At 34.0% G+C, this 21,554-nt stretch overlaps 1 protein-coding gene across 1 annotated transcript; it reads right to left on the bottom strand.

Annotated features, from left to right (window-relative positions):
• Positions 1-4,621: 4,621 nt before the first annotated feature.
• On the bottom strand, positions 4,622-9,454 carry LOC110460668. The gene is made up of 5 exons (XM_021513709.1): positions 9,119-9,454; positions 7,845-7,880; positions 6,810-6,845; positions 6,027-6,112; positions 4,622-5,276 (listed from the first exon to the last, which is right to left on the bottom strand). Exons 1-5 carry the CDS (start codon positions 9,198-9,200, stop codon positions 5,193-5,195), a joined length of 324 nt encoding a protein of 107 aa, XP_021369384.1. The 5' UTR covers positions 9,201-9,454; the 3' UTR covers positions 4,622-5,192.
• Between the last annotated feature and the right edge of the window lie 12,100 nt (positions 9,455-21,554).

The following is a 21,554-nucleotide window of genomic DNA, read 5'->3' as shown; positions in this document are numbered from 1 at the left end:
TATATGACTTTGCATTAAAATATACATTTATCAGTCGATGCTAGCAAGTATGCTAGTCTTAATGGTTTGAAAAGAAATGCCAAACTCTGGATAAAATGCAACTTACTGGCAAACGATTTTACATGCAATGTTTAGGGGAGAGGCAAAATATGGTAACCCATCCTCTTTAATACGTCGAATGAATTTACCTTTAGTGTATAGCCTTAAAAAATTGAGCCGGCTGAAGGAAGTAGTAATATTGTGTCAGAACACCGGGGATGTGTTTGAAACATTTAACATGTTTATCGTTACCCTAAAAAGCTTACTTGCCCAAAAACATTCACGCCTTGTACCCTTTGTGAAAAGTGTAAAACGTGCATAATGTCTTGGAAAATAATACTTTTACGAACATCATTTGTTGAGAAACAATACATGTATGAGCATTGGTTGTTGACCAAAGTGTCGTTACATAGCAGTCGTTACAGAATACGTCATCACTAATTTCAGCTGTATCTAAGGCAATTGTGTTGTCTTTGGTGGCTACCTAATTCTAGCTGTTACCAAAGGGCTCTCTAATGAACTTGTAGATGATCCGTTTAAATCTTCATGCATCATTTCCATCGTTTATCATCAAACTCTCTCATCTTACAGTTTTTGGTTAAGTATGCATTAATGAATAGGCACGTAGTGAATTCTTCCATTTGGATCCCACGATCTCGAATAAAAGCAATAAATTGTTAATTGTCAGCAATTTTCATAGCGAAATATTTCTTTAATACATAGTTTATGAATACTCTTGATTTATATATTGTTTTGGATATATCATGATATCATGTACCTAACTGAATTGCACACTTATAGCATATCCTCTGAAGTAAATATTTTACTTGGATAATAGTGCACGACACAATTAAGCGTAGCAAATAAACGGCTTCAAGACGACTCTGTAGTAATGGCAGCAAAGCCATGCAGTACACCATTCCAACATTGACTCTTGATAGTTGTTATTGATGAGTACTAGTAGAGACAGATGAATATCGGTCATGTGATTGGTACATGTTTCATGCGTCTCTCAACGCATATCCCCCGATTCGGGTCATCCTTTTGCACTGCAACTGGGTAGTGTGGCTTGGCACGAATTATCTACATGATGTTTGCTTTGTATCTCCATCACTGACACTGATCAATAACACTCTGCGTTGTTTCTGATTTCTAACCTCCGATCTTGATATGGTTTACTTTTGTACGCAGAACCTACTTTTATTAAGGATGTAACTTTCAATATTATGTACATCATATAGATTATTTTTTTTATATTTGTGTTTTTGTTTTAATATCTCTTGACAAGGTATTGTTATCGTATAAATATTTTGATTACTACAAATGAACAATGAATCTAGGCGTTTAATAAAACACGTTACCACAGACAATTAGCTCAAATCAAAACACGTTACCATAGACAATTAGCTAAAATCAGGAACTCAATTTTCAAAACTTCAATCTGAAAAATAAGATTAATTCCACAATCTCACACTAAGTTGGAGATATCTGCATACAGTACACTCGTGCGCTAGTATATCCTTTATCATAACAAGCCACGACAGGCAATGCCATGCTTTAGCATACAATGTACGACGGACCTTCCACCACTGTATCCAAATATCTATATATAGATAGGACATATCTGAGTGTCAGCAGCAGCCATTCAACCCACGCAGTTGTTAAACATGTATTAGTTGTAAATAGGGCAATAATAATATAAAATATTTTGTTTTCGTTACCTTGACCTTGACCGCAGAAGTACTTAAAAACCGTTTTTGTTAGTATGCTTTATGACACCTAGGCATTCTAGAACATGGAAAAATGAGTTTTCAAACTATCAACTTACAATACCGATGTAGCAAGTAGAATTACATACATGTTTTGATTTATCCCGAAATACTATTAATCAAGCATTTCTAAATTGTATATATCCAAAACATCAAATTGCGGTGAAAGAGTATTTACATTTTACAGACAGTTGACTTTAATAAAATATTTGAACTTTGTATCTTAATAACGCTGCTTTACTTAAAGCATTAAACTACAGTTGTAGGATCGCACAACGTTACACGCGGTGTGCGCACGATGTGTGCACGAAGTGCGAACGATAAAAAATTGGACGATCATTCCTTGCGCACATTTGTGCGGACGCTCGACGAACGTTGGGCGATAACAATCGTGGTTGGTGTAAATTAAGGAATGGCTTGACGGTTTACGGTTTCGTGTTTGAACATAAAATTAGATTTTTGTAGTATGTTTCTATACTTTAGCTACAACTATAAGCTTATCTTTCTGTCTATACTTTCTTAAATTTAGAAATGATGTTTTGTGGGTTTTTTAAACGACCTTAATCGACACGTGTAAATTTACAACACAGTCTCGGCTACACAGGTAAACATTGCCACTTTGTACCTGGACCGTAGTTTCCCCCGCCCGGGGCACTTACGTAACTCGCCAAGGTGTGAAAACCAGATGAAGGGGAACTATAGACCAAAACGAATGCAAATAACAAATATTAAACGTCCAGTTGAGTTTTCATAACGGTCATATACGGTATCATATATCAGCTCTATGTGTCAAGTACAGGCCTGGTAACATCAAATTGTTATTTACCTGTTCTTTTACCGAGGAGCCAAACCCATTCTTGACAATCCAACGGTCACTGTATACTGTATTACACGCATTGTAAACTTGTATATACTCTTAATTATAGCAGAGACGTATACGTCTCTGATTATAGTGATGAGAAATTACAGTGATATATACAGTGTACATTATTGCATACGAGCATTCCGTATTTTTTCCATTCCGTAATATTGATCAACAAATTGTACCATATCGCACAAATGTGCGGAGAGAAGCGCACAACGGGGCGAACGATTGTTAAATCGCACAGGTGTGCGCACCATGTGTTGACGATGTGCGGACGGTGTGTGAACGATGTATGCACGGTAATTTTGGTGCGTTGTGCTTTCACACAACTGTAGCTACAGATAGCAATCAAAAGAAATGAAGACCAACTGTACTGCTGGAAATTTGTTTGTGGTATTTAAAATTGAGTTTGTATTATGGCTGTCTATGGCTATCAATTGACAACAGTGTGCAATACGTTAATTGTTTTGAAATAATCAAATCAGTATGATAAAAGCGTAGCGATACAACTGTATCTTCCTCTCGTTCCTTGAGGAGAACCAGATACGAAAGTATAAATAACATTAAACATATAATGTTTTTTCATTCTGTTCATACTTTTTTTGTAAAATGCAAGCACCTTTTGTATGAATAAAAATGCGTAATCCTATATGCACGAAACTTCATTCAAATATTATCTTACAATTACGTCACACTCAAGACATACCCAATCGGCTTTCCTCTGTTATTCCCGGAAACACGAAAATGTAACCGCAAAACCATGTTTTTATCTGTTTGTGTCACAGGTTAAAACAGTAAAAATTCTGATAGTGTTCATATCCATATACAAATGTACGTATTTTGACGTAAACCATGTTAAGGTTTCTATCGAAATATAACTTCAAACAGGGAATCTGTTTACTCGTTTCATCTGTTTGTGACTAACGACTTTTGTTACATGTGAAGTTGATTGGCAGTCCAAGCTATGCATCAATATTGTCGGTTTCCTCAGTTTAGATAGGTCTTTTTTTATATTTGGTTCAATGTTTTTGACAATATAACCATTATAATCAACTTTAAAAAATACTTGATTTATACCTAAGCATTTCGAAAAGAAACAGTTAATGTTTATTTATGTCCAAAAACCTAACAGTTTTTTACAAACCAATATAGCGAGTCAAAACACTATTTTTCCGCACCATTAGTATTTTTAACGCCGCATACTAATTTGTTGTTAATGACAGAGAAAATCTTTAATTCTCTTTGACATGATCACTCGTCAATACTCGTTGTGTATAACAATTGGGAAATCAGCCTGATTTTCCATTTTAATAAACAGGAATTCAGACTATAACTTATTGAAATAACGTTATTCGTTTGGATGGTCTTGTCAGTAACTTTAACGTTTCAATGTGGCGGTTAGAAGGGGCAGTGGATAACGCACTAGCGCTTACCAAGGTGCCCTGTGTTTGATTTCTTGATCGGAAAAGGTATGGGGTCACCTGCCCGACTTCGTTGGTTTCCTCCGGGAACTTTGATACTCTCTTCGAGCTAACATCCGGGTCAACAAGTGTGATTGGTATAAGTTGAATTAACTTGACACATAATTGTTGTAAAATAATAAAAAAATAAATTTTATTTGATTATTTCAATTTTCTCTTTTTCTATTTTGCTTCTAAATTTATTTCTTTATATATCTGCATCAATATACCATCATAAGTTTTTCCAGTTTATAATGACCACTTCCTCTTGCCAGTTCATATCAAAGTGCATAAAAGGTCTAACTCTTAATGTGGGAGGAAACCAAATTCCCCTTAAAAAACAACGCAAGTGTTCACCCAATTGGGAAATTGAACCACGGTCGTCTTGGTAAAAAATGAGTGCGCTATTCATTGCTCCATTCTGAGTTACAATGTAAATATTTTCGCTTCTTTTAATATTTGACGGACACGTAAAACAGAAGGGCCTCTATGATGTAAAAACTATGAACACGAATATATTGATGACTTTTTAATAAAAAACGTAAACATTGATGCCTTTCATCTTCATATCATGTAATTGGCATTGTAGCATTTTACTGTTCTAACATTATAACGTGATATTTTAGTATATGAACAACTTGACGTAAAGGTGGTACATGTATACTGCTTAATCGTTTCTTCTGTCTGAATATATCACGTGCCATTAAAATGAATAAGGATACCGAATCAGAAAAGGTGATGGCTTAACACTATTTTCATACCCTTTCTATCCTCTGGTAGCTTCATGTTTTAAATGGCTTTTAACTGACAGAATTGAACACAGTAGGTGAGTAATGTGTGCGTCTGGGTTTTTTTAAAAGTAATTTTGTCATTTTCTCAATAACAAGGATAAGCTATATAGAAATTCGCTCACTTGAAACGGCAGTAATATTGTCAAGCACGTGTGAAAGTGTATGTATTGAAATCTCTGTCGGATGACTGAATATACATGGATAAACATATGCATCATCACAAATGATGATATTCCGGAAACATGTTGCTCAGTTGGTCAGCTTGCTCTTATGATTTGTTGCTGCAGTTGGTCCTAAGCATATGTTTAATGTCTTTTGTTAAGTCACAGAGGTCGTTTTTACTCTTGTATACCTGAAATTAAAACAATACGAAAATGCTACAATCCTTTTAGAAATATTATAACACATGGAAACATATTACGCAAGTTATTATTGACCACAAATTATATCAAAATGAGTGATTTTTTTAATTCTTTTCATTCAATTTTATTATCTAACCCGGACTACTACATCACTTGGACTGACCCATGTACTGGCGTATCATGTAGCAGACGCTGAGGCAGACGAGGGCGTGTAACAATCAGATTATATATAACGATGTTTTCGATTATCATTGGTTTTAACACGTGTAAAAGCATGGACAATTATGATATTATCATAGTAATATTTTTGGTGTGATTTTTGAACACTTGTGTAGACCGTTAGATGGTATAAAGCTCTGTCTGTGAAGGACCCCGACGTCTCAGTAAAGATGAATATTAAAATACCTAACGACATCGGATATGAGAAAAAGCAGAGCTCTAAAAGTCAAATGTTTGAGTTAAATCAAACGATGGTTATCTAAAAACAGGCAAAAAACTTCATTTCTCGTGACGAAGTTACAATTGGAACATTTTGTTTTAATCCATAACGCTGTGGTAACTCTTTTGCACAATTAGTAATAGTAAGATTATAAGTGTTATTATTATAAATATCATCTGAACATGTACGTTTAGATAATTGTGTATTTGAATCAACATATATCGTTTATTGTACACTGTATCTCGAACCATGTCTTACGTAATTGATCGTAAAAAGTCAGTAGTATTAATGTTTATATTACCTTGCACTTGATTTGCGTCACAATGCGGTCAAGCTCCCAATTATACTTCGCTTTTTGTAAGTCATTATTGACTTCTTCAGGATCGTCTATGTTTGGAAACAATAATAAAGTATACAACAAGTATATTCGGAATACATAAATCATAATGTAAATCATTTAGCTTAATACATGGAAATATTTAATCAATTAAGTATTTAGCATTTCATTGAAGATTAGGAGAAAATGTATTATTTCAAAGTTATATAAGTCATTTGTAACAATATTTAGATGGCAGTAACACCGTTGATGTAACAAAACGTGAATAAATCTTCGTTAACACTGGTAAACCACAATATACAAAAATAATAAGACAATTCCATCACCGTTCTTCTTCAGTACACAGTTACATACGGATAGAAAAGAGTGAATACTTATTGAAACCTTCACTTCAATGGACACCGGATGTGAGATGTTACCTACATTTTTATAGCTTTATAGCTTTAATCTATGACTGATATATAGGCAACAAATATACCAAATCTCTACATGTTTCCTAGGATTTATTCTTGGAGTCGATTGGCATTTTATATTATCGAACAAATGAACCTATCTTCATGTTCATATCGATGGACAGGTATTTTATACTGTTTTGTTTGCAAATCCAAACTATCACGCAGTTCAATGAACAATTATATACGAGAAAAACAATAGTTGTGTAGAGCACATGTGTAACTGCATTAAAACATAGGGACATTTTGAGTCAAATGTATGATATTTTAAAGTACCAAATTTTGAACTACTTACACTGATCGCAATTGTCGTCGATGTAGTTTGTCTTTGCTAAAAAATAAAACATAGCCATATTTCAACTTGAAACACCACAAATTCAAACTTGTGTGACAAATTGAACATTTATATTACACGAGTACGATTAGCATTGAAACGCATTATTATATGTATTTGTTGCCAAATTAAGCCGTCTTTGAGTAATACAAATGCAGAGTGGGGGTAAACAATAAAACAATACAACGATACCATACAAAAGTACCAAAAAGGTAACTCAAATTCGATCTCACAACAGAAACATGGGCAAATCAGAGTCAAGTTGAAGGAAACATCGACCATCCCTACAGTACCAAACTAATGATGAAAACAGATGCTCAGTGATAACTTAAGCTTATGCAGTGATTAAATGATCTTAGTGGACACAACAATGTGCCAGTAGGGAACCTAATAATGATAATGACTGTACAGTTAGTACAAATAAGGTAATGTCTTTCCAAATAGTAAACCATTAATAGTTAGTTTCTATGTCAAAATGGTGCATTTATCTTGCTTATCCTGATACCTATAACATGTTCACGAATAAGGAGTTATATGTGGCATGAAGATTGCATAAGCAGGTAAGGCTAATAATTTTACTGTTCAGAAGAAGAAACAGAAACTCAGATCGTGAATTAAGACGGGGAGGTAATGTGTTAAATATCACTTTCTCTCAAAAACTGTCATTATATACATTTGTACTTTTGCTTGGCTCTGCCCAGGAAAATGTTTTAACACATAGCAGGATAAGAACAGCTCTATGAAGTAGTATTCCATCTGTGCGTATTGCAGAGTTATCTGCTCTTGAGAGCAGGTATTGATTGATACGTCATTTGTTTGTGAGAGTAACGTCATCAATTTTTGAGAAAACCACGTAATTTTCTCACACAAACCAATGACCTAACAATCAATACCTGCTCCCAAGAGAAGATAACTCTACAATACGCAAAGAGGGAATACTGTTGTACGAATAATGTTGTTAATTCATAAATTTACTATAATGTGAGAAACACGAACCTTCATCACACGACAGGTCAGACAGCTTACATCGACCTTTATAATGAAAAACAAAAGAGACATATGACTTAAAACAGATCGTTTCATAATAAACTATACAACAATTTACTTTCGAGAATATTTGTTTATAAACAGATATTGTATACATTTACGTACAGAATATTAGATAAGACTTTTTTTTCCGATTTTTATTCACTTAACTGACTTAGGTTTGTTTCCCACTCGATATGTGTGTAGATAAAAGTAGATTCATAATAATTCAATACTCGATTATAGAAAATATATCTAAATGTTTTCTATGACATTATCATTGGATATTTTAATGAATAGATAAATCATTGTCTACCTGGAAATATACATAAAGTAACATTAATTTTTTTCTTGCCAAAGTAAAATATTCAAACCTGTAAGTCGACCAAGATTATATATTTTATTTTTATACAACATACAAACTCTACCAGTAAATCTTACAGATACTCGAACTCTACCGATCTTGCATATGATAAAATCCCTACCGATATATCTTTTATACACTCGAACTCTACCGATAGATCTTATGTATACGCAAAACTGTACCAGTGAATCTTATATATATTCAAAACTCTACCGATGAATCTTATATTTACTCAAAACTCTACCGATAGATCTTATTATATACTCAACACTCTACCGTTAAATCGTATCGATGTATATCTCAAAACTCTAACGATAGATCATACTCACAACTATACCGATACATCTTATATATACTGAAAACGCAACCGATAGATCGTATCGATATAGATCTCAAAACTCTAACGATACATTTTATCTATACGTAAAGCTCTAAAGATAAATCGTATATACACTCACAACTCTACCGATATATCTGATGATTTTATATGTTTTCAAACTCCACATCACCAGTTGATCTGGCAGATACACTGTTCTCTTACTCAACCGGTAGAATTTTCATATACTCAGTCACAACCAATAAATATAACATTAAGTAGAGTTCTACTGATAGATTTCAAACATAATCATCATATGAAAGATGATTTTTTATCATACAACCGATATCTTCATTTTAAGTGCCGTACACTAGCACTGGGAATAATATTTCGTTTATTTTGACATATATTCTCTAGAAATACATTTTTTCTGATGAGTTTGAACCACATGAAAACTACTTGTACAAACGTATTCACTTGTTACCCAGGTGGTGTCCGTGAACATGATTTTATACACAAAGAATACTATTCCAAAACGAATAAAAACAGATAATGTTTACTTACCGCAATGACATGATTCCAACGGCGAACTGAGTATAAATAGTACAAATAAGATAACGCATGAACGGTACGTCAGCAAAAACATAATGTGTACAGGTAGTTCTAGTCTAAATATAGAGTCGGTTTAAAACACCAGGTGTAAACAGAGCTCTGAAGTAGAACACGTTACCTAATTGGAGTACATATGTGTACAAGATCGGTAAAAGAGAGATGTTAAACATGCATTAACTAATTACAGTCCCAAAGTACCGGTAAAATCTGCTTGCTTTATATATACCCCGTAAAATACCGGCATGAATCATCCGCCTATCTCGGTTGAATATGGTTTACAGATGTCCGTTTACTTTACCTCTATAGCAACCAATAACACAACAGATTGACATCGTCTTGGGGTAACTTCCGGAAATAAGAAACAGCGTATAACACAAACAACATTCCATCAAATTCTTTGCTTTTATTTGCTGCTGATATGGAATATTACAACAGCAATGATAAATGAGACGGATTCTCCTTGAATAGCTTTAGATCAAAGACTACGAAGAGTTAATAACAAAAGTGCAACAATATCTATAACAAAATATTAATTTAAACATTATACCTGTATGAAAGGAATTCAAAAATAGTCCTTATATTAAATGTAAAAGCATGCAGTATGTGTAGGCTGGTTGAGTGGGAATTGTATAGCTTCGGAATTTCCTCCCAGATAGCTATATCCTAAACTACACTATGCAGGGGGGTGTTATGCGTAGGAAAAACGTATTATACCTAACATATACATTTTACTCTAAAGTACGTGTTCAGACCAACATATGATGACACTTCATTACATTATAACTAGAATTAACTAGAATTATAAGATACATTTCTGTGGTGATCTTTTACAAAGACGTTGCATTGAAGGTACATGTTAGTAAAATCTTAATACCTACACTTAATACCTTGGTTTTCTCCGGGTATTCCGGTTTCCTCCCACATAAGACCCCCGCGCGCCAACATTAGGGCCAACAAGAGTGATTAATATAAGTTGACATAACTTGTTTCATAATAGTTGTAAAATAAACAATGTTTATATAAATATAATGAAAGCCACCTTTTTTCAAACGCTTATATTATCCATCATGCGAAGTGTAGGAGATAACAATTTCCATCCAAGGGTGTAGAATGAGAATCAGTATAACGGCTTTGTCGAAGTTCCCAGCCTTATTCTACTTCCGAGGTAGATTTTTCATATCTCCTTTTTTTTCCACATGTTTAACTACTCCTTTTCTTCAATCTTTTACATGGAAGTTAAGCAAACATCAGCAATGAAATTGCAAAACAACACAAATATAGTAGATTTTCAAACTAAAAAAAAAATGTTTTAAAACAGGAAGCGAGAATTTAGTATACCGGAGGTATACTTTAAAATCAAAGCAGTTTGTAAACTCATCCCCGCAAGTTTGGTAAATAATGATTTAATTATGTGAGGCGATACATTTGATTTTAATGATTTGTAGTAAAACTTGAAATGCTCTTTCAAAACTTGAAATTAAGTTTTATTTAATAAAGCCCAAACCTGCTCCTGCCTATAACGACTTTTTTGTTGAAATTCCAATTCACCAAAATTTGAAAGATTTAAATGAAATTGTGACATCAGTTATAGTAGCTAGTATATACAGATGTATGATGCTGACATTGTCAACGTACTACTGTGTATGGATTGTTCTTGCATGACATTTCTCATCACACCCCTTTCCGCTATATGAAACACAAAGCATAGTGACTCATACATTCAAATGAAAGGAATATGTATCGCAAACTCGTCAGTGTTAAGTATTCTGATATGTTAAATGCCAACTATAACAGTGTGAGCTATTTGTTGATATCTATAATTCCCTGTTGTCACATTCTTGTTTTTATGATTGCAAATCATTTGTTGTTTATGTTAAACGTTTACGTGGGATGTTACCATTTAAGTTTCTGCGTTAAACGTTCACCTGTCATCTTGGTGTCTCTACTCAACACTTTCTTGTAATGACGAATCATCTATATGTTCAACATTCACACGAGATGTTATTTCTATGTTTATGTTCAACATTAACTTATGACCTTATCTTTATGAACATAGAAAACAACTGAAAGAATTAATGCTGTAAGAGGGACGATGGACATTGAATATAAAGGGCAAATATTTAAAATATATTAAAAAAGTCCACATGTAGGTAACCAATATTTGTTTGAAATTGCTGAATAATAATATGAACACTGTCTGTGAACGTGAATGAAAAAACAAATATCTAAACGCTTTACATGAAAATAAAAACAAAACTGTGATCCGTGACTTGATAGCCATGTCACAAGAACGTTCAATGCTAATGCACATTAAATAAATACATAGTGAAACAACAACGGCTTATCTGTGGAGAATAAACGTTAAAAAAGGTTCAGTGGTTTTACCTCCAACAACTTACTGAAACAAGCCAACGAACTACAGTTTCCATGAGACACGGTTCATATAGAAGTAAGTACATAATAACTGCAGCCGATAGAGTAGAGGTTTGGCAGGGTCTGATAAAGTCAACAGGGACATTGATCTGCATAATAACATTAATATACATCTATTATTGTATGAAATATCCATTGCTATCAATTTAGCATAGTTGCTTATATTTCCCCAAGACTCATTAACGAATTATGCTTAAAGCGAAACCAGGATTTGAGCAACTTGGCCATCGCGTTATTTAACGAATAGTTCCTCAATCAATGAGCAAAATATACGATGTACACTTATTAATTCTTTTTTCGTCCTGTATTCGAATACATATTAATTTGAAAATCATCTAGGCATCGACTGAAACAACGTTATTATTTGATGTTAAATATGCATAACGTTTATTCTCTGCTCGCACAAGCATTCTATTTTTTCTATTTTTGTTTACGTGACGTAATGTTAGCACCGCACCTGTTACGTCTTATAACTAAGAACATTTTTCGTAACAATAATTTCCCTCCGGCGTAAAATCGGTAATCCCCATAAACCTACACTGTCTGTTACGTCCCTCAAACAGGATACCGAAAACGATTCACTGATTTAAAAGACGGATGGATGCGTCCAGACGATCTGTTTACGCAGGATAACACCCCCAGTGTTCGGTGACTAGGAGTTGCACTCGGTAAATGTTGTCATCACTCACAAGTCTGAATGGCGCAAACCTTAGCATGTCGATATTGTTACAGGCTAGACTTTGATTACGATTTGGAATTCCATACAAGAACTCAAAATAGACTTGAGCCTGCTAGCCAAATGTCAGTTTGTCAACATTCAAACAGGCTTTTCAAACCAGATATATTTAAGTACGGAGGAATGATCTCCCTTCAAACTGAAATTGTAGCATTTAATACATGTAGCATGTGTATAGGGTCTCAATTAAAGCGTAAATGAGGCTAAGCTTCATGGCCGCTTTTATAGCGAATCAGGACAGTACTCGCTACTACCTCAACAACAAACAGATAGATATTGCTGAATATAGAAAGAAACATGGGGGGAACATAAAAAAACCCCCCCCCCCCCCCCCCCCAAATAAAACCATTCACAATAAAGGATATTCAGTTAAAAAGCTACGGAATAAGCTCTTTGTTTTAATCGACCATTTTATTTTTATCTTGCCCTGTTTGTTAAAATCTAAATTATTATTTAAACATGATTTTTTCAATGTAAGAATTACGCATTACAAGCATTGAGTGCTATAGTTAAGTATCAAAGGATAGTTGGGAGGCGGATTAGGTTATTACGGAGTTTTGTACAGTTTCCTTCAGCAATACGACCGAAAACGCACTTCCAACAGTGGAAACAAAATATGTTGGAACTTGTTTCATTATGGTTATTTATATTTAAATTTCATACATTATTCAATTATGTAACACAACATGAATTTATATCATTGGCTAAATTTATTACCGATATTAATGAGTTAATTAATTTACAATACTAATGTCCATCCTGTTCCACCATGTATTATTGCATTGTCACCCACTTGTATATATGTATTCTCTACACTGTATTATTTGTGAGAATAAAGCAATTGTCATTGTCATTACCAAACATTCCCTTTATTTGTGCAGTTTTAATGTCTTACACCTATAAATAATCACAACCAAATTACATATGATTACAATTTTGTTTGGTTAATAAGTGTGTTACTGTGCTTGCCCAATTGAGAATGATCATGAAACCATATCTGATGTCATTGATGGCATGTGTACATGTACACAACTCTTAATAACACAATATCACTTCCACAGACATAGTGTCTACATATGTCATATGCCTTTAATTCTTAATCAAGTCATCACTTGAATAGACGAATCTTCAAAAAGGAAAATAATATATGCACAACAATCATTTTTAATTGAGTAATTAATCTATTAACTTGGTTAATTTGACCTGTTTATTGAAGATTGTTATAAGTTTTAAATTTGTTTGGGAGAAAGGAAATATTTCATAGAGGAACAAAATGAGAAAATCTACATGTGATTTCACATTTGAAGTATTGTTTTAAAATGTAAAATTGTGAGATTTTTTCGTGTATCAGCTGGTATATTGCCTCTTTCATTATTTGATAAAAGTTGAAATCGAAACATTTAAACTCATTTCAGACTAAATATTGACCTGTTAATTATGAAAATGTATTAATTTGTATATGAGGAATATCTTGCTATTATACTTTTTTCGGAAAGAAGAAATGAGGGAATATGCTGAAATTTGAAAACAAAATCAATATTTTTCAGAATACGCTTGTTCAATACATGAAGATTTACCCATATTACACTGTTTTACTGGCATATAAAGTCATAGAAGATAACCAAAATAACTTCCTGAGAAGAAATATTTAGATTTGAGACTTTTTGTAAATTCCTCTGTATTAGATGGAATCTTGCCACTTGCAATGCTTAGCAACACCTGAATTGTGACATATGTCAACTAGTTTCAGACTTAATATTTGGCTGTTCAGCAAGAAAAGTGTTAAATTGGAGGATACATTTGAAGATTTTGTTCCTTTGGGAATTGGATTTTTTCATGTTAGGCTTAGGGGTAAATGCTGAAAACTGCAGAATTACACTACTGCACTGGTTTTCAATAGTAGAAAGATCACCAAGATAACTTTTGAAGAGAAATCTAAATTGATTTTCAGGTCACCTGAGTCACTCATGGAATTTTATTTTATTGGGGATATTTTGTTGATTTTCAATGGGAAATACCATTCCCCATTTTGGGGTTATTTTTCCTTTATTTCAATATTATTTTATGTTATAACTAATGTTTACTATCTCTTTTGAAATTTTGGTCACTCCTCAACTTAATTTTGTAAAAGTCAATCCACAGTCAGAGGACGTTTTTTTTGGTAACATGTAATTTAACTCAGGTGAATGGCCCTTTGTGAATTAGATATATTAAAAACCATCTGAAAAACTGTAAGTACCCATAAAAATACACTATTTTGAAGAAAAAAACATGCCTATGAGTTATTTATCTCAATGAAGCAATCTGTGAGTTTTCCATTTCCCGTTGCTGACAAGTGCATCCCGACCGGTCAACAACAAGGTGATACTAATTCATATATTTATAGGTGATGTAATGAGTTCAATTGTCTCAAATAGACATTGGCAAGCAGTGAACATTGTATACTAATAGCAACTTGTATGTATTACAAAACCAAACGAATGCACTTTGAAACCTCGGGAAAGTCGACAGCAATCAATAACGCTCAGTTTTCTATGTGTTGGTTACTTTGCATTATCGCTCAAATTTTATCGAAACAAACACTGAAATGTCTCACTTATACAGATAATTGTTTTTCACATTAGCTTTAAATCATATCATGACAACTACCACGGAATTAGTTATCTAAGTCCGTGCAACTACGCAATACAATATATGTCCCGTACACTGGCAGTCCTCGCACTCGGCCTTTCCGTACAACAACCACGTAGCTAAACACGTTTAATAAAGTGCATATACCTGTACACTTTGTTAAAATTGGTAAGTTATCCATTCGCGTAATATTAATAACTAATTAGTATTGTGCAAAGCTTATATTCTCGTTGTTAGCCCTATCCGGATACACACAACCGTCAACACACTATTACTCACGCCACATAAAAACTTTCCGGAATCCGCTACCCGGCACACCGTTTTTTCATTATCTAGCCCGAGTGTCAATAGCCACTCCGTTATTTATTTTATTAAGTTAATTTTTTTTTTGTATATGAGTATTGAAGTGATTTTGTAAGCGAATGATAGGAGTCAAATCCGAGTTTGTAGGCTGTACCGGAATTATGTCACTACACTGGAGGTGGAAGTATATATGTAGTTGCTAAATCGTGGCATATGGAAAAAAACGTATGAAAGAAAGATCCCCACTCCAGTGTGACACAGTTAAATTAGCCACACGACATTCCTGGTGTTTTGTGTACAATGGTTTGACGTAGTTTTTGTCAATTTATAGCAGAGTGTATTGTTATTGGTTCGTGACTACGTCTTCATTTTACGGCTCAGATATCAGCTAAGGATGAGTTAGGGTTAGTGCGCATGCCTGTGAAAGCGTAGCGTATTCGACAAAGAAACAGTCATAGACATAGCTTGGTTACAAAGAGTTATACACATTTAATGTGTGTTTTTGATTTCATGTGCATTTTATTATTGTATAATGGAGTTGATTAATTTGCGCATGTTTCTGAAAACTTCATGTAAATACAAACGGGATATAACAACACTAACAGAATGAAAGACAGGTTATTTGTTGAAGAGCAATACTAGAAACGAGGGGAAATCACTTCCTCCTGATAAGAAAATATACTTTAAAAAAACCAAAATTAGTTGATTTAAACCAAGAGCTTCAACAGCTAGAACATCGATTTTATATGTTCTGTTAAAATACGTTTCTTATTATAAATATATAGATTATATACATTAGAGAGTGTATGTCCTCCAGGTGTGAGAAAATTAAACATCTTTACTGTACCTGCATCAGTAGTACCTGTTTATCCACATGTATACAACCTTTATACTGTATAATACAAACATGAAGAGAGATTTTCAATTCGCGATTTCTCTCCTCTTAAAATGCTATTTCTTAAAAAAAAACATTTGACGGGATACGATTTATATAGAAGTAAATGCATAATAACTGCAGGATATAATGTAAAGGGTAAGCATGGGTTATGATGCAGAGGGCTGGCATGCAAGTAAGGCTAAAGTTAACAAAGGCATTTATCTGCATTTACAATTATGATATAATGTATGACATTTTCCCTGTTGATGTGAAGTATGCATAAAACGAAACCAGGGCTGGAGTAAGGTGGTCATTGCAGTTTTTAAACGAATAGCTTTTTTTTCAACGAACAATTCATACGATATACACTTATTAATTCTTTTTTAGTCCTGTTTTCGATTACATTTTAGCTTGAGAAATTACCTAGCTAAAGGCATCTACTTAAACAATACAACAAGTTAAGGCTACATACGCATATTATTAACATTAAAGTTGAGTCTGTGCTCTTACAAACATTATATTGTCCTACGAAAGTGCTGTCGCTGCAATAAGGTGGTGTACATTTTGTCATTCAGTTTCAAACAATGGTTTTATTACGATACAATTCATCTATAGATCTATGCTCTAATTGTATTACGTGACGTAATGTTCGCGCCGCACCTGTTACGTCTGATGACTAGGCACATCTCTGAATTATACAATACTAAGTCAAAAAAATAATTTTCCTCTGGCGTAAAATCAGGAATTCCCATAAACTTACACTGTTTGTTACGTCCCTCAAACAGGATACCGAAAACGATTCACTGATTTAAAAGACGGGTGGATGCGTCCAGACGATCTGTTTACGCAGGATAACACTCCCATTGTTCGGTGACTAGGAGTTGCACTCGGTAAATGTTGTTATCACTCACAAGTCTGATTTGCTCAAACCTTAGCATGTCGGTATTGTTACAGGCTTTGGATACGTTTCAGAATTCCATATGAGAACACAAAATAGACTTGAGCCTGCTAGCCAAACGTCAGTTTGTCACCGTACAAACAGGCTTTTCGGACCAGACATATTTAAGTGCGGAGGGATTATCTCCCTTTAAACTGGAATTGTTGCTTTCAACAGGATATGGATAACGTTTCAATTAAAGCGTGTATAAGTTTAAGCTCCATGCACTCTTTAACAAACAAACAAGAAACCAATACATAGTGAATCACGACACCACACCCTCCTCCCTCAAACACAAACAGATAGATATTGCTAAAAATAACAGAATAGGGATAAAAAAAAACAGCATCTTTTCTTTCTTTCCCCAAAGTTAACAATATAGGCTATTCAGTTAGAAAGTTACGCTCTTTGTTTTAATCGACCATTTTATGCTTGTCAAAAAATAACATTAAAACCTTGCACTGTTCATTGAAATCGAAAATATAATACATGGTAATTTTTAATTTAAGACATACACATTACAAATATGAATGCTATAATTAGTGTCTAAGGATGGTGAGAATGCGGATTAGGTTATTGCCGAGTACTGTGCAGTTTCCTTTAGCAATACGACCGATAACGCACTTCCACCGGGCAAATGAAATGCGTTACCATTTGTTTCATTATTATTAGTAATTAGATTTAGTTTAGATTTTCTTTGTATATACATTTTGTAAATATCCAAACATTGGAAGTGATTTTGTAGGCGAGTGATAAGAGTGGAATATGCAGTTGCTATATCATGCCATCACAAAATACATGAAAAAAAAAGATACGTTTGGTTCAAATTTCAGATTTAATCTTATTCAGAGACACGATCGTGTGTTACGGGAAGTCACACGTATGCAAAATAACATGGTAGAATCCTATTTCAACCTTTTGTAAGAAAAATCCATTCAGAGTATTTAAGTAGTCAACAAAATGTTGACTATAAATATTACAGTTACTGTTATCGTCATGCATAAGAAACACTAACAGCTCGGTAAATGTTACCGCTCCCTGTCTGGACAATCCCATGTTCGTGATAATGATAACTCAGTATGGTGTTAAAGCGAGATTTTGCTTTAAATGTTAAGCTAAACTGCAGCATAAATTATGAATTTCTTTTTTTCAAAAATAGACCAGTCAATTAAGCAAAACAATTCAATTTAACTGAAATGCAGAAATCACGGTTGAAAGTTTTTTAGAACTAGAAAATTGAATTTAAAAACTTCTTAATTAATCAAATATATGCCATTCCATGAAGCAAAACAATTCAATTTTAACCGAACTGCAGGGAACACAGTTGATGGGATTTCAGACCTCATCACCCCTTTTTTATAATCAATTTGAAATAAAAACGAATTGTGGATCTAAATGTTAATACAGCAGAGAGGAAACGAAAGATAATATATATTATATGAATACAACATGTATAGACTAGAAACTATATACTCTGTAAACATAATAAAGCTTTCATTATTTCAAAAGAAGATAAATCTTTACACGTACAATTGTTTCAACACCGGTTTCAAATGTTTGTCCGCCAAGTAAACAACATTTTATGTCGTTAAAAAGGCTGACCTTTGACAACTTGAAAAAGTTTTAAAATATACAGACATAATATTTCGAAAATCAATATGAATGGCATAAAGATATATATCTTAACAAAATCAAATGTAACCAAAGTGTATCCAATACATATAAAAAAAAATCTTTTAATAAACCAATAAATAACATTTAATACAATAATTATGTATGCATACGTATTTCTGGTATAAAGTGTAAATATATGATTGTAAAACAAAATTTTAAAATTGTGTATAAACTGATTCGTGTATTTTCACTGCATCGATTTCAATTTTATACGTTTGCTTTATCCCATGAATAGCACGGTTACAATGATATATATATATACTACTCACATTTTGCTAAGGATCATTTTTATTTTTGGGCATATGTGAAAATAAATATTTCATTTGGTTTATACTGGGATTATTTTTGAAAAGTTGATTGTTCTTTTAATTCATCATTATGCAAAAATTCCAAAAATCGAAATTACAGTAGGTAAATGAGCCAAAGGAAAAATGTTACGCTTAAAATTGGTAACAACGAGGCATTCACTAAAAAACTTAAATCGAACAATATATACTCATCCTAAATAAACAAAAACTGTTTTAGTATCGAGTGTGACGCCCATGATCATCAATTACAACTTTACAACGTCTGCGCATGCCCCGAATGAGATCACATATCCGATTTTGTGGTATAGAGTTCCACTCAGCTATACCATAGCTGTTCCTAGCTCCTGGAGCGTTCTTGGCTGAACATTTCCGGCACAGAGAGCTGTCTGCAGCATGTCCCACACATGCTCAATGGGATTTAGATCCGGCGAGCGGGCTGGCCAATCCATTCGTTGAATAGTCTCTTGCTGTAGATACTGCTCAGTCACCCTTGCTCTGTGTGGCCTAGAATTATCGTCCATAAGGATGAAGTCAGGGCCGATAGCGACAGCGTAGGGTCTGACATAGGCATCAAGGATTTTATCGCAGTAAATCCGGGCCGTAACGGTACCATTATGGAAGACGTAGAGTTCAGTGTTCCCACGAAGGCTTATGCCTCCCAACACCATCACTGAGCCTCCGCCATATCGGCCATGTTCCACAACGTTAGCTGCCTTGAACATCTCCCCAGGGTGCCTCCATACTCTAACGCGCCTATCGGTGAAGTCGAGACATAATCTGGACTCGTCAGTAAAAAGAACCGGTTCCCATTCCTGAAGAGTATAAGTGCTGTGAGCTTTGGCACAATCTAATCGGTCCCTAACATGGCGGGCAGTGAAGGGAACTCGTAATGCTGGTATATGTGACGTTAAACCAGCATTATGAAGACGGTTCCTAACTGCCTGAGGGGCTACCCGGGTACCACAAGCATTTAGGAGGTCATTTCGTAAAGCTATGGCAGTCTGGAACATGTGACGCCGTGCTTGTATGAGCAAAACTCGGTATTGGCACTGCGTTGAAGCCATAGAACGACCCCAGCATGACGTCTGAAAGGGTTCTTACCACCACACTTTGAGACACCCCAAGGTCTGCTGCAACCTGATGTTGAGACATGCTAGCTTGCAGAATTCCGATGCCCCTATGCATTTCACCATCATTTAACCGTTGTCTGGTTCGTCTTTGTGCCATATCAAAACAAAGAACATTCATCAAATTGATTTTTCTTATTAATTTAAACAAACTGAACACACCCACACAGGACGATTTGGAAGGCTAACATATTCCCTCAATGGAAGGGAAATGAAATATCCTTTCTAACATTTTATTTTCTTTCAAAATATAGATGATCCTTAGCAAAACATGATTAGTATATATTATATTTTGGTTGTAATTATATATATAGTTTGAACAGGTTATAACAACTTTTCACGTAGAAATACGGTCAACACAATAAACTGGAGGAAATCAGTTCTTCCTGACATGAGCATGATCTCAATTAAGTATTTTTAACAGCGAGGAAATCGCTTTGAGATGGTCTGATAAAATAAGTTTTAATGAACGGTAAATGTAGGAAAGACATTGGGTCAGGATATGCTAAAATTCGAATTTTCTTTCAAACACCACATTTGGGAAGCTCATAAAAAGTATAAGTTTTAATGAACGGTAAATGTAATCGAGAGGGTTTGTCCCCCTAGGTAAAAAAAAAAACCGATTACTGTACATGCAATAGATGTATTTGATTATCTACTACATTTTACACACTTTTTATTGTCTAATTTGTATAATACAATATTGAAGAAACTTTTCAAACACGCGATTTGTCTCCCCTCTACCACAAAATTCTACACTTACGACGAGGAAAGGAAAGACATTGGGTCAGGATATGCTAAAATTCGAATTTTCTTTCAAACACCACATTTGGGAAGCTCATAAAAAGTTTTAATATGTTTTTAATACAGTCCGAACAAACTGAAGAATACCTACAATTGCGAGTTTTTTACGGTAACTATTTGACATCGGTGTCTCTTTATAGAGGTAATTTCTTTATGGAGGATTTTTTCTGATGTTTTTCCTGCTCGTTATCGCTGCTAACCCTTGAACAAATGTGTAGTGGGATGATATATATGACATAACTAACGTCATAAAGTCAGCACTATACAGCCCAGTTGCCCTCCTGTTCTAGGATATTATTGCTACAGTTGTATCAATGTTCAATAGGATAAGATTATAAACACATGAAAACGTGTCGTAACATTGACATAGTTATTAGTCAATTAAGGAATGTCGTACTGTCATTATTGGAATTTGTGTAATAAGTATCGTGTAGTAGATTATTTATACAGAGTAACCCTAGGGAAGGAACATACAATGATGTAGACTATAAGTATCGTGTAGTAGATTATACAGAGTAACTCTAGGGAAGGAACATACAATGATGTAGACTATAAGTA

This window comes from Mizuhopecten yessoensis, unplaced genomic scaffold, assembly GCF_002113885.1.
Source record: "Mizuhopecten yessoensis strain PY_sf001 unplaced genomic scaffold, ASM211388v2 scaffold10447, whole genome shotgun sequence".
NCBI lineage: Eukaryota > Metazoa > Mollusca > Bivalvia > Pectinida > Pectinidae > Mizuhopecten > Mizuhopecten yessoensis.
The sequence above is the reverse complement of the archived record's forward strand: the minus strand, read 5'-3'. Positions and strand labels throughout refer to the sequence as shown.